The sequence below is a fragment of the Arvicanthis niloticus genome, chromosome 14, assembly GCF_011762505.2.
Source record: "Arvicanthis niloticus isolate mArvNil1 chromosome 14, mArvNil1.pat.X, whole genome shotgun sequence".
NCBI lineage: Eukaryota > Metazoa > Chordata > Mammalia > Rodentia > Muridae > Arvicanthis > Arvicanthis niloticus.
Window position 1 is genome coordinate 53,426,155 of NC_047671.1, and position 12,827 is coordinate 53,438,981.

General features: G+C 46.0%; 1 protein-coding gene across 3 annotated transcripts in view; it reads left to right on the plus strand.

Annotated features, from left to right (window-relative positions):
• Positions 1–2,666: 2,666 nt before the first annotated feature.
• Positions 2,667–12,827, plus strand: part of Epb41l4a (erythrocyte membrane protein band 4.1 like 4A) — a 209,447-nt gene continuing 199,286 nt past the window's right edge. For 2 of the 3 annotated variants that reach the window (XM_076912856.1, XM_034518399.2), the window contains exon 1: positions 3,336–3,582. In XM_076912856.1, coding sequence (XP_076768971.1) covers positions 3,484–3,582 — 99 coding nt within the window. In that variant the 5' untranslated portion in view covers positions 3,336–3,483. Of the gene's footprint in view, positions 2,798–3,144; positions 3,583–12,827 lie in introns of those variants that run through there. The other variant, XM_034518397.2, reaches the window with a different exon arrangement.

Sequence of the window (12,827 nt, forward strand, 5' to 3'; positions counted from 1 at the left end):
GCTACTCAGAGAAACCCTGTCTCGAAAAACAAAACAAAACAAAACAAAACAAAACAAAACAAAACCACCACCACCACCAACAACAACAACAAAAAATGTGTACTCCCACTCTGGGCTAAACTGTGTTTTTTAAATTTTTTTTGTAAAGTACTGACCCAATGACTGTATTTAGAGGTGGGATCTCCAAGGAAACAATTAAGGTTAAATGAGATTGCAAGAGTAATCCCCCCGACGCAGAAGGATCTGTGTTCTCATGAACACTCATGGAAAGAGAGCACACACGAGACGGAGGCTGCCTCCAAGTCAAGAACCTCTTTATTAGAGTTGGGCCTTGCTGGCACAATGAACTTGGACTTCCAGTTTCCAGAACAGTGTGTACCGTGGAAGCTACTTAATCTATGTTCCATTATGGCAGTCTGAGCTGACAAAGATGACGAGCTTAGGCACTTGATTTGCAATGCTGAAAACTGGAGAACATCCAAATGAATAAAAAATACACACACAGTTGTGTGTGTGGAAAACGGAACTGCTACTGAGCAATAACATTGGATGACCTATTTATACAGCATAGGTAAATCTCCGAGTAATTGTACTGAGTGAAGCAGAGAGAGAGAGAGAGAGAGAGAGAGAGAGAGAGAGAGAGAGAGAGATTTGACATTGTGTAAATCTATTATATAAATTTGAGAATGTGTAGAGAATCTATAGTGCCGGAAGCAGATCTGTGGTTCTGTGGGAGGGGAGGCATGGGAAGGCATGTGAGGGTGGGAATCCGAGCATGCTGGAGTAAACTAGAGATGACACATATATCATATGTTTGTCAGTTTGATGGTGGTGATAGTTGTATGGATGTATATATGTCAAAATGTAAGTTGAATACTTTAAATAAATGTAGTTATGCCGTGCCGGTCATATTCAGTAATGCTGCTAAAAATGTGTGGAATTTTCTTATCTATAGGAAGCTTCAGTTTTGTATTAAACAGGTTTTTTTTTAATGCTCTTATCTCTAATCTCTGATAAAGACATGGAAAAGAGAATGCCTCACTTAGTAAAGGCTGCTGCATGTATGGAATGCCACGGTTTGCAACAGAATTACCACCAATTCTGAGAGCAATGGACAAATATACCAAACCAAAGGACCTTAGAAAAGGCTGAGAACTCACAGAGGAGAGACAAAAGATTACACTCAGAAATCTCTCTCTCTGTCTCTCTCTCTCTCTCTCTCTCTCTCTCTCTCTCCTTTTGGCTTTTTACAGGCTTAGATGGTTCTGCTATGTGTTACATGTTTTGGTAAAGACAGACAATCATTAAGGTATAGTTCTTTCCATTTCTACCTCCTCCTCCTTGCTCTCTCTTTCTTTTTTTCTTCCTTCCTTTCTTTTTTGAGATAAGTTTTCTCTGTGTAGCCCTGGCTATCCTGGAGCTGTCTGGAACTCACTCTGTAGACCAGGTTGTCCTCTAACTCAGAGATCTGCCGGCCTCTGCCTCCCGAGTGCTGGGACTAAAGGCGTGCACCAATCTCATTTGGCGATTAAAGACAGGAAAGCTGCATTGCAGAAAAGTCTCCACAGTGAGATGTTAAAACCCAGAGGTTTAAGTTGGATAAAACATTTACAGTAGAACTCAAAGTTGCATATAGAATTTGATTAAAACCTCAAAGCCTGCCTCAATAGAGTTCAGAAACACTGAAGATAAACTAGGGTTTTACTGATAGTTGGGCGCATCTGATGTTTACTGGAAGTTGGGAAAAGTGAAATTTCATACAGAAGTCCTTCATGGGAAGTCACTGTGTAGACAACTCTGTCCAACTGTTGCAAAACTGTTTTTTTTTTTTTCCTGTGTTGGGGACACTAAGTTTTTTACTTAAGAGCTAGCTTCTTAAGTAAAAAAGGTTTTAAGCATTTTTTCTTTGAGTTTTGACTACGCAAGCTAACAAGTGGTAGAAGAGTAAATTCATAGTTGATGTCAAGCTCTTTCTAATAGTTCATACAGAACAAAGTTCTGCGAGGCACCCCCCCTCGCCACGCCCCTTTCCGCGTGCGGTCCTCCCTTTTGCGGTCTGTAACTGCGGCTACTACTAATTCCTCGCTGCTTCCCAGCTAGAGAGCTCTGACTGCACCTGCTCCCCGGGCCAGCGGGGGTCCTGGGTCTTCCACACTCGGCTTGAATTGCTTGTGCACGGACACGACGACCCGCCAGGGGTCACTGTAGCCTCAGAGCTATTGTGCCCACCAGTGCCTGGCCCCGGCTGGCGGCGCGGAGGGCGTGGGACTGGGACCGCAGAACGCGAGGGTCGGAGCAGAACTGCGCCTTGCCGGCCCGGAGCCAACCTTCCGGTCTCCCTGGGAAACGAACGCGGTGACCTCGCGACGGCCGGGCTACTCGGCGCAGCGCACGCGTTCTCGCCGGGACCTGAGGGCACCCAGCCATCCTGACCACCTCCGCTCCGCCCTCCGCCCCCAGCTGAGACGCCGCCCTGAAGCGGGGGCGCTCGGGTCACCGTCCCGGGGCTCCTGCTTCAGTTCTGAGGCTTTTTGCCGACGCCCCGGGCCGGGCCGGCTGTACCTGGGCTGCTCCCGCCCAGGGCTCCGCCCCGCGCGCCACCAAGAACTTTCCCTGGAGCCTCGGAGGCCTGGCGCCCCGGGTCCTGCCGCGCCCGCCCGCAGGTCCTCCGACGCCCGGCTTTTCCAGGACGTTCCGGAAAGGAAGCTTGAACTTGGCCATCTCCTCGGGATGAGTTCGGGGACTCTCGGACGGAAGCCGCGGCCCGCGACAAGCTGACCTCCCCCGCTTGGTTTCGGTGAGGAGCCCTGATCGGTCCCCATGCTGTGAGAGTGGCGGAGGGAGTGGCGACCTTCGCCGCTAGCCCTGTGTCCCAGGCTAGGGGTCGTGGTCACCTTCGACACAAAAGAGAAGCTGAACGCTCTTGGCTCTGCTTTCCCTGTAAGGGGCTGCGGGGCGGGGTCGGCGCTGGAAGTGCGCGCCCGCCGGGGACTCAGGAGCTGCGGCAGGGGAATCGCTCCAGTTGGGCTGGCGCTGTAGAGCACCGAGGGGCTTCTGAGCCCAGGGAGGGTCTGGAGGGCTCGCCCCGCCCTTTTCGTGTCTCGGGCTGGCTGACCTTAACCAGGCGACTCTTGTTGTCCCCAGGTCGCCGCCCCAGTCTTCAGTAGAGAAGCCGCAGCCGCAGGATGCGCGGGGACGCGCCGCCCCGTGTTCCCAGTTCCCCGGACGCTTCCCGGGAGACTCCGGGCTTCTGACGCTCCGAGGCGTGCTCACCCTCCCGCCTCTGCCCTCCGAGCTTCTCGGGGTGCCCTCGGCTCGACCCCAGAACCCCAGACCTCACCCCCACCCGGGAGCCCCACCCAGACCCGCGCCTCTCGCCCTCCGCACGGCGCGCACAATAAATTAATGCTTCGCGCTTGAGGGGAGGCGGCGGCGGGCGCCGTGGTCGCTGCTCTCGCCTAGCTGGAGACGCTTTCAGCCGACATGGGCTGTTTCTGCGCCGTTCCAGAAGAATTTTACTGCGAAGTTTTGCTCTTGGACGAGTCCAAGCTCACCCTCACCACCCAGCAGCAGGGCATCAAGGTAAGCACAGCCCGGGTCGCGGTGCGGGGGTCGCGACGTGGGGGTCCGCGGCTTTGTCTCAGGCTGTCACCGGTCCAGCCCGGCCACCGGTGGAAAATCGAGGCAGCAGTCCCCGGCCTCAAACGGGGGGCGGAGTGGGTGTCTGTCGGACTGCGCTAACTTGGAGTTGCTTAGAAAAGTAACTTTGGTGTCTCAAAGGGTCTTCGACGCCCCAGCTTTCAGCAGCAATTCGAGATCCGGGGACAGGGACAGACGCTGCCCTCCCCCGCCCCCCTTTCTCCGGCTTCCTCAGAAGCTCTCAGACCCCTCGCATCTCCCAGACAGGCGCAAAATTGAATGGACACGCTGCACCCCACTCGGGTGCTGAAGGCGTGCTTCTTGGCTTTGTGGAAGCCTTCCTTCCCCAACCCCCTTTTCCCTGAAAGTGTTCTTGGGCAAGCAAATCAATTCACTCCCTTGCTGAAACATTAATCAGGTCGTTGTGATTGTGCTCCTCGAATTTGTAGTCGGGTAATGCTACGTTTGCCCCCGAAAACAATTTTCGTTCCCACAAGAGAGCTGGTTTTATCTCCATATTTAAGTAAACATCTCACAGTGCAAATCCGTGGTAGGTTTGCTCCTGTTTGTAGTCATTAAAAATGTATTGCTGCTTCTAACCTAAAGAACCCACAGAAAGGCTGCGAGCTTGCGCCGACCCCACTTCCTTAATTTTAATGAGTTCATCTTTTTGTACCTGACAACCTGAGGATGCACCTGCGCGTTGGTTTCGCTTTTTCTAGCAATGTAACTTCCGAAGAGATACGAAAAAACGTGTGTGTTTTGTTTGTCTTTTCCCTTCAGTATTAAATTTCCGAGGCATTTTAGTTAAGGCAGCCTTGGAGTCTGCACGTGCCCCCATCCCCGCCTCCAGCTGTGGGGCTGGGGTTAGAGTTAGAAGTTCCGAGGACGCCCTCCTCCCCTCTCCTTGTCTTTCAGAAGTTATCCACATGAGGTCAGTTCTGGGCATTTCTTTGTGAGAGTCTGCCTTGATTACCTTTATGCTCACCAGAAAAACTATTCTTGGCTAGAAGCCTTTTTGTGGATGTTGCCAGTTTGGACACAGAATTAGGATTTCATGGGTGTAAATCCTCTTGCAGAAGAAAGGTCAATGTGACCAATTAAAGCTATAACACTTAACTCCTTGCTTTAGGAAGTCGTTTTGAATGTTGTTCCTTAGAAATTATAATGAGCAAAATTCAATCAAATTCTCATCTTTAGGCTTTTCCCAAAAGCAATAAACTGATATTTGTATCATTTTATCTTTTTAACTTTTCTTTGTGTTCTGAGACACATCCCCTCACACTCTTAAGAAAGGAGGGGAAAACCAAACCCTTACTGTAGGATACAATGGAACATTTTGTGGTGTGCTATGTGAACAACAGAGGCTGAAATAAAATCAGAACAACAACAAAAAGGATAGTTCTTAGTAATACGTGCAGAGTCCCTGGAGTGGGCGTGGAAACAATCAGAGATGGTTATGATCGGATGCTAAGCTGACAAAGAGATCTTTCTGAAGTGCAAAGGATGAATGCATCTGGAATCTAGAGTCCTCTGCTGCAAGAGCTTCCGGTTTAATCATGAAAGCCATGCCTCTGTCAGCTGTGGCGAGTGTAGATTATGCTGTCAGGAGAGCAGCCAAGACTTGGGGTCAAATGGAATAAGTCTGTGAAAGAAATGTGAATCGGAAATCCCGACCCATGCTTATTTTTAATAACTCCATCCCATTTACCTCGTTTTACAAATGGGTTGAAAATTGGTGAGTGATTCAAAGGCAGAACAACTTCAAAACCCAGTTATTCTGGCCGAGTGCCGTGCAGCTAAACGGTATTTACAGCAGGCTCTGGTTGGAAGTAATCATTTCACGACAAGCTTGGCCTCTTTTGGTGTCACGGAAGCATGCCGTGCTGATTTTGATGTCTGTGTGTAACACAGATGTTGTCTGCTGGATTATCTGCAGCTACTATACCTCCTTAAAGACGTGCCTTAGGATACATCTACTGGTGGTCTGTACTAAGTTAACCAGGTTTATATTTACCAGTGGTATGAGGTCTCCCATGTAAATGATAACTTAAACACTGATTGAACATGTGTGCTATTCACAACGGACGTTAAAAAACATTCTCTTAACCTTCCTATGTCAGGGCGTATGGATGCAATTAATGCTCATTTATTTTATGTGTATTGGTGTTTTGCCTGTGTGCATGTCTAAGAGGGTGTTGGATCCCCTGGAACTGCAGATGGTTGTGAGCTGCCATGTTGGTGCTGAGATTTGAACTCTAGTCCTCTGGAAGAGCAACCAGTGAGTGCTCTTCACTGTTGAACCATCTCTTTTGTCCCAATTAATGTATGTTAATTAGGTAAATTTAGCCTCTATTTTAGTTCACAAGTAAGCAATTAACTTTAAAATCAGTAATCAATAGCTGCTATTACAGAGATCTCTGCAGTAATTTCCTTGGCGATTGGCTATTGTTAAGTACAATCAACGTCAATGGAGGGTCCAAGTGTTTCTAAGGGAGAAGAGGCCTGGACACTCCTGTTTGAAGGCCAGTACATATTCTGGTCTTAGAAATACAGAAATTGGATGAAAAAGATGCAGGGTTTTGTGAGTAGTCAGGAAGAGAAAAAGCTTAGGCTAGAAGTTTTGCAGCAGCATGCCTGAGGTGTAAAGTTTGGAAAATTGACAAAAATTTAACTCTAGTTGAAGGCATAGGAAATGCATCTCTTGTTGGTACTGGGAGGAAAGTAAGCAAGACAATGAAGATGAGCTGAGAAACCAAAACCTTGGTCACAATTGTGGGCAAACGTAGATTCCCAACTTTACATTGTACCTCTTATGTACACAGTTTACAGTACTTCAAACACATAAACACACGCTCGATGCTTCCAGAACCTTATCGTTATATTTTGTCTGAAAATCTCAAGTTTTAACTTTAACGTACTTGATGTAATTTTTTTCTTCTTGTGTTTTTATACTAACCAAAGTATTCTCAGAAATTAAGTAGAAATAAAAACAAAGCTAAGCAACACCAATTAGCTCATTTTCCTCTGAAATTAAAACAGAAAAAATATCGATTAAAATTATTTCTTTTTAAGTACGGCTTAAGGGCCGATGAGACAGCGCTGGGTAAGGATGCCTGTTGAGCGTCCCTAGGGTCTGAGCTTGACCCCTGGCATTCAGCTAAAGGTGAAGGAGAAGGGCAACCATGGAGTTATCCTCTATCCTCCTGTGTGTGTGACACACACCTCGCCCCATTATTCACAGATACATACCCATACAGTAATAACAATAATAATAAAAATAAATAAATAAACAATAGTCTTTAAAAGCATTTTTGGGGCCGGGTGGTAGTGGTGCATGCCTTTAATCCCAGCACTTGGGAGGCAGAGGCAGGCAGATTTCTGAGCTCGAGGACAGCCTGGTCTACAGAGTGAGTTCCAGGACAGCCAGGGCTATACAGAGAAACCCTGTCTCGAAAAACAAACAAACAAACAAACAAACAAACAAACAAAAAACAAAAAAAAAAAAGAAAAAAAAGAAAAAAGAAAAAAAAAAAGAAAAGTAATCTTTGGATTTGTTTAAGTACCAAATTACGAATTGAAAAGTTAGTTATAAAGTAAATTTCCATAACTTAGGTGAAGGTTTTTCATTGAAAAAAAAAAAAAAACCTGTGTTCTGTTTGAAAGCATTTCAGTACAAGGCTGATAATTGCACTTCTTATATGTTCAAAAAGGTATCATTTACATAGAAAATAATTTTCTGTTTAAAATTTAATTAGAAAAACGGAAGACAGTATGCGTGTGTGTGTGTGTGTGTGTGTGTGTGTGTGTGTGTGTGTTTGTTTGTTTGTTTAATTCCTTCTGGTGTTACTCAGAGATTTGCATTTTTCCTTTAGAGGAAACCTCACTTGACAGGTAGGAATTCTTTTTCTTTCAGCCCCTTGCTGGAGTCCAATGTGATTGAAAGACCCCGGTCTATATAAGCTGAAATCTATCGTCTGCGTGTTCAGCCTGTGCAGAGCTCTTAGCTGTTTGTTTTGTACTGCTGTCTCTTTAGACTAGTCAAGGAAAGATTTTCTCTATGGTTGACCTCAGTTTTTGAGTGATGTTTGTTCTTGGAAACTTTGGTCAGGCCCTTTGTGGTTCTCTGAGCAGGGAGAGGTAGGGCACTCTTGTTTTGTTATTTCTGAAAGCAAAACTTGAATGTGGTTCAAACTAATTTTCTGTATTGTTATTTGGGGAACAAAAGATTTTCAGAGGAAAAAGTCACAAGGTTTGATTGGTCCGTAGAATTGCTATGCAGATATGAGAAAGATTAATGTTTTTACTTTAGGAAGGCTTGGTCCTCTGAATGAACACTGTGGTACTTACTGTTCTTAGAAGTGATGACTAAATTATTGAAACTAACATGGCAGTGAGATAGGCATTCCATAATCTAAATAAAAATCTACTTATTTTATGTGTTTGATTATTGCCTGTGTGTATGTCTGTGTACTGCTGCCCAGAGAGGCCAGAAGAGGGTGTTTGTTCCCCTGGAACTGGAGTTACAGATGGTTGTGAGCTGCCATGTGGTTGCTGGGAATTGAACCTGGGTCTTCTGGAAGAGCTGCCAGTGCTCTTAACCACTGATTTCTTCAGCTCCTCCATTAACTTAAAAAAAAATGGTTTTAAGATGCAGCATATAATCTGTCCAGTTTTAAGGTACAGTTCATCCATTCACTGCTAGGCACTGTTACCTCCTACCCATCCTGAGGTTCCTGTGTGAGTCTTGGCAATCAGTTTTGAGTCTTCAATCAGAAACTTCCTAGGGAACCTGACAAAAGTAGTTGAAGGAGAGGTTTTAAAGTATATGTGTATCATGAAGAGCTCTAAGCCTCACTTCACTTGGACTGGTAAGGAAAACTCAGAAGGCTAGGGGGCAGGAAGTGAAAAGAAATAGTTTTCCTAACTTTTATTAAATATATATATATATATACATATATATATATATGTATATATATATATTTATGAGTACTGATATATTTTGATATTTAGCATGTGACTCACAAAGTCCAGGGATATAGGTTGAAGGAAATGATACTACAAGTCACATATAAGTGACATTTCTGTTAATGTAAACTGAATGCAGAGCATTAGAAAGAAACTTGTCAGCCCAGAACCTCAGTTTTACCCTCTGTAAAATAGCCACCTTACACATTCGTTGTAGCAAGTGCTCAAACTGTTAACTCTGCTCCTCTGTCTTTTCTGACCTCCCTTTTTGAAGTGTCCCATCCCTGTCTAGAGAGATGTCCACCACACAATCCCCTCATCTGAACCAGCCTTTAAGACTTGAGTCAAGCTTTTCATCTGCTAAGAACTTCTCAGTGGAACCTGACTAGTCAGGGTTAACCAGCACCCATCCCTACCTCACACATCTCTGTCTCAGTGCCCAACACACTACAGACATTATTTCTGGACTCATCTGTCTCTTCCTGTAGCTGGCGAGCCCGTGCCTGTGATTCCGGCAGCTCGAGCTGTATCTTCTTGTAATAGATGCTTATTAACTATAATTTGGACGGAAGGAAGGGTGGAATGCTCCAGTTGGAATGGGCTAGATTGAGAATCTTCACTATAGATAATGACGTTCCTTTGGCATTTTATTTTTACTAGAAAAGACTGCAGAATAAAGTGAGTTCCACTGTGAAAAATCTGTTGCCAAGATACTGTAATTTTTATATTGATAATGGGCCGAGAACGAGGCAGGTCGGTGGATTGAGTGAGTGAGTGTGGCACACTGAGGAGCTGATTGGCAGCTGTTGCAGAAAACATGAGTCACACCATTTTTTTTTCCCTTGTAGAAGGGAAGAGAGGAAATGAGAGACCAGGGACTCAGTGTAGTCTGGGCAGGCTTCAAAGTGGCTGCACCTGAGGATTCCCTTGAATCTCTGATTCTTCTGCCTTTACTTCTCAGGTCTTAGGTTTTTCCTTTCTCTTTTAAATGTATCATTCTCCTTCTAACTTGAGTCTTTTAGGAGAAGCGCAGAGATGCTGAAAGAGTCTCCTGTTGCCTCTATTGAGATCAGTGCTGAGTCCCTACCCAGGGATACTGAGGGAGCTCGGGTTCAGTGTTTTAATCTTGCTCATTTTACTCATGGAGCTGCATAAACCTGACTTGGCACTGTTTTCAGGCTTAATAAAGATTAGATTTGTGGGGGGAAAAACACCCCCCCCCAAAAAAACCAACAACAACAACAACAAAAAACCAAAACAGATTATCTGAGACTGCTTGGTAGAGGTTACCTCTGACATTTAGACGAGGTTACCTGTGACATTTAGACCCTGTAAAGCTGCTTTGGGTTGCTTTTGTCCACCCTGCCCTGGGTTGCAATACCTGACATTCAGTTCTGCTCTGTACATTTTCTTTGTAATGTCACATATTAAGACTAAGTAGACACCTGTTATCACACGTCCTAGGCAGAGACAAGGTGTGTTAAGTTCAGGAACCAGTCAGTTTACTTTGTGACTCAAGAAGCATGTAAACTACAATTTGGAGAGTCTGTTCCATTCTCAAAAAAAAAAAAGAAAAAAAAAAAAAAAGGACTCCTGTGCCCCCTGAGGGGTGTATGCATTTCCTGTTTGTTTTCTTTTTTAAGTGAAGCAGCCATTCCTCCTGAATGCTGTCTATTGTTAAGACCTTTCTCTGTAACTAAACACTCTTAAAGAGATCCCCAAGGGCTGAAATGGCTCCTCCAGAGGTTGCAGGCTTGAAAGGGCTGGCTACTCTTCTAACGTGAGAAGTCTGTTTCTTGGCAGAGGAGATTGACACTCCAAGAGGAAGTCAGAACAAGGAAGATGAGGAGGCAGGGGAAAACTAGGGAGTGCTGGGTGGGAGTGTCCAAGCCCATCCTAGCCCCCTGGGACTGCAACACAATAGCTGAGAGGTCAGATGCCAAGGGAGGGTCAGCCAATTGAGGCTGGGAAGGAGTGAAACCAAATTCTGCAGCTTTACAAAGGACACCTTCTGAGCCCTGCCTGGAGCAGTCAGTGACTGGGAGTTCCAGGCTTTGTGTGGAGGGTCCTGTCTGTCAGGCTTTCTGCTGGGTCTGTAGAATGGAGCAGGCCTGTAATCCCAGCAGCCAGGAGGCACAGGGCAAGAATATTGTTACAAGTTAACAAGCCAGCCTGGTCAAGGTAAATGAGTTCCAGGGTAACCAATGAGATTTGTGTCACAAACTAAACCAAATGGAACCAGACAATAGTCCAGATTTCCATACAGGCTGTGATCTGCCTGAAGGCCAGGTTTGTGAGCTAACCACAGAGATTGTGATGTGTCAAGAGTCTTAACCCCCTTGCCCTTCATTCAGAAGCAAGTATGAGAAAGTCTTAGCCCTTTGCTACATTAATATCCGTTCTTAAAACTGTTTTTCTCCTCATTCCCACTGTTACAAGCTTAATGTGGGCACACAAGCCAGCCCCCCCTCTGGGATGCTGTGTAGGTTGGGGTACTGTGTAGATTGGAGTGTGGTGTAAATTCCTCTTTGTGCTCCTTGTGTTCAGGTCCTGTGTGCCACAAATGGACAACTATTCTTCTTGAGCTAGCCTCAGTCTTATCTGAATATCGAGATAGGATGATTATGAAAATCTGAGAGGAGGATTTTAGGTTTGTAAGATCAAGGATACTCAGTAAGTGGTTGTTATTGATGCGTGCACTATATTATTCTTGAAACACATTTGCTTCTCCCTTAAAATGTTAATATAACACCACCTTTACCGGTAAGTGACATGAGTTTTTGAGGTGTCTCTAAGAGTGGCTTGGAGCTACTATCTCAGCAGCTGTTGAGAACTGAGAAGGGCCTGGCAATGCAGAATGGGAGAGGAAATAACATCTGCAAGATATTTAGGAAGTGGGAACTCTAAGGCCTACAAGAATGTGGATTTGTAAGGCTGGTGGCCCAAGAGGTAGAACACATTGTTGGTAGCTATCAGTAACCTCACCTCTGCCGTTTCATTCCTGACCCAGCTGATCTTCAGTGTAGCCGTTGCTCTAAAGGTGTACCTGTTGCCTCTGGAGCTGAAGGACAGCACAGACTTATGCTGACTGACAGGCACACCTGTAAGCCTGCTGGCGGAAGTGCTTCTGGGAAAGTGAGAGTCTATTTCCCGTCTAGCACACTGTCATATACACATGCTTCCTCCTTATCGCCAGAACCGTTTGATTATTGATTTCAGCCCATAGGGCACAGCGACTCCCAAGATGGCAGAGAGGAACAAACAGAACAGGTGACAGTGGTGTCTCTGATCTGCCCCGAGCCTTTGTTCTGTGTCCCTGGATTCCCTCAGGGTGAGCTAGCACACTTCCTCACTGAAACAGGAACTCTGTTATTGGAGACCAATGCGTCTTGAGGGAGTGGAGAGTGGAACTGTTCACCAGTCCGGAGCACAGGAAGAGAAGAGGTCTGGATAGTGGCAGAAGAGAAGTAATGAGGGCGTTAGCCCCATGTAGTGAGCAATCAGAGATGTAATGTGGGTAGTAGGGAAGTTGGGATTGAGGTAGGGTGACGTGCGGTCCGCCTGTTTCAGCATCCCTAAGGTAGCTGAGATGGTTTGACAGATAGCTGGAACGGAGGCTGTTTCTTCTCAGATATGCGAGTCTGACAAGTCATCCATGTCTGTGATTGTCCAGTTTCCACTGCTTTCCTCAGGATTCCTGCCCCTCTGCCCTCCGCGCCCTCTCTACCCCCATTCTTTCCATTCTTCTCTCCATGACTTCCTCATTCTGGTCTTTCAGTCAGGTTGAAGCAGACTGTTTGCAAGTTTGTGAATGATCCACATTCCTGCTCTTCACATCACTGCCTGGGAAGCTCCAGCTCCCTCTCCCTGATTGAGAGAAGCCACAGATATCTGCCAAGGGGTCACCTTCCTGTAGACTTCTCAGAGGAGAGCCCACAGACCTCTTTGGCTGCCAATCAAGCTGATGCTTCATTGACAATGCTTCAGTGCTTTCCCGCCCACCTTGCTGGAAGGGATAGAATGGGATGAGGCGGTGTATTCTGACATAGGCATCTGCCTCCAGTCTCCCTCCCATGTGTCAGCACTGCCAGTATGGCCAAGTCACCTTCTCTGAGTGTTCATCCTTGTCTGTAAGATTAAAGCCAAGCTCTCTACCTTGTCTTGAGCTGTTGTATGTGAATCTCTTAACAATGGGCCTCGTGGGTGGTAGCTGCTGTTAG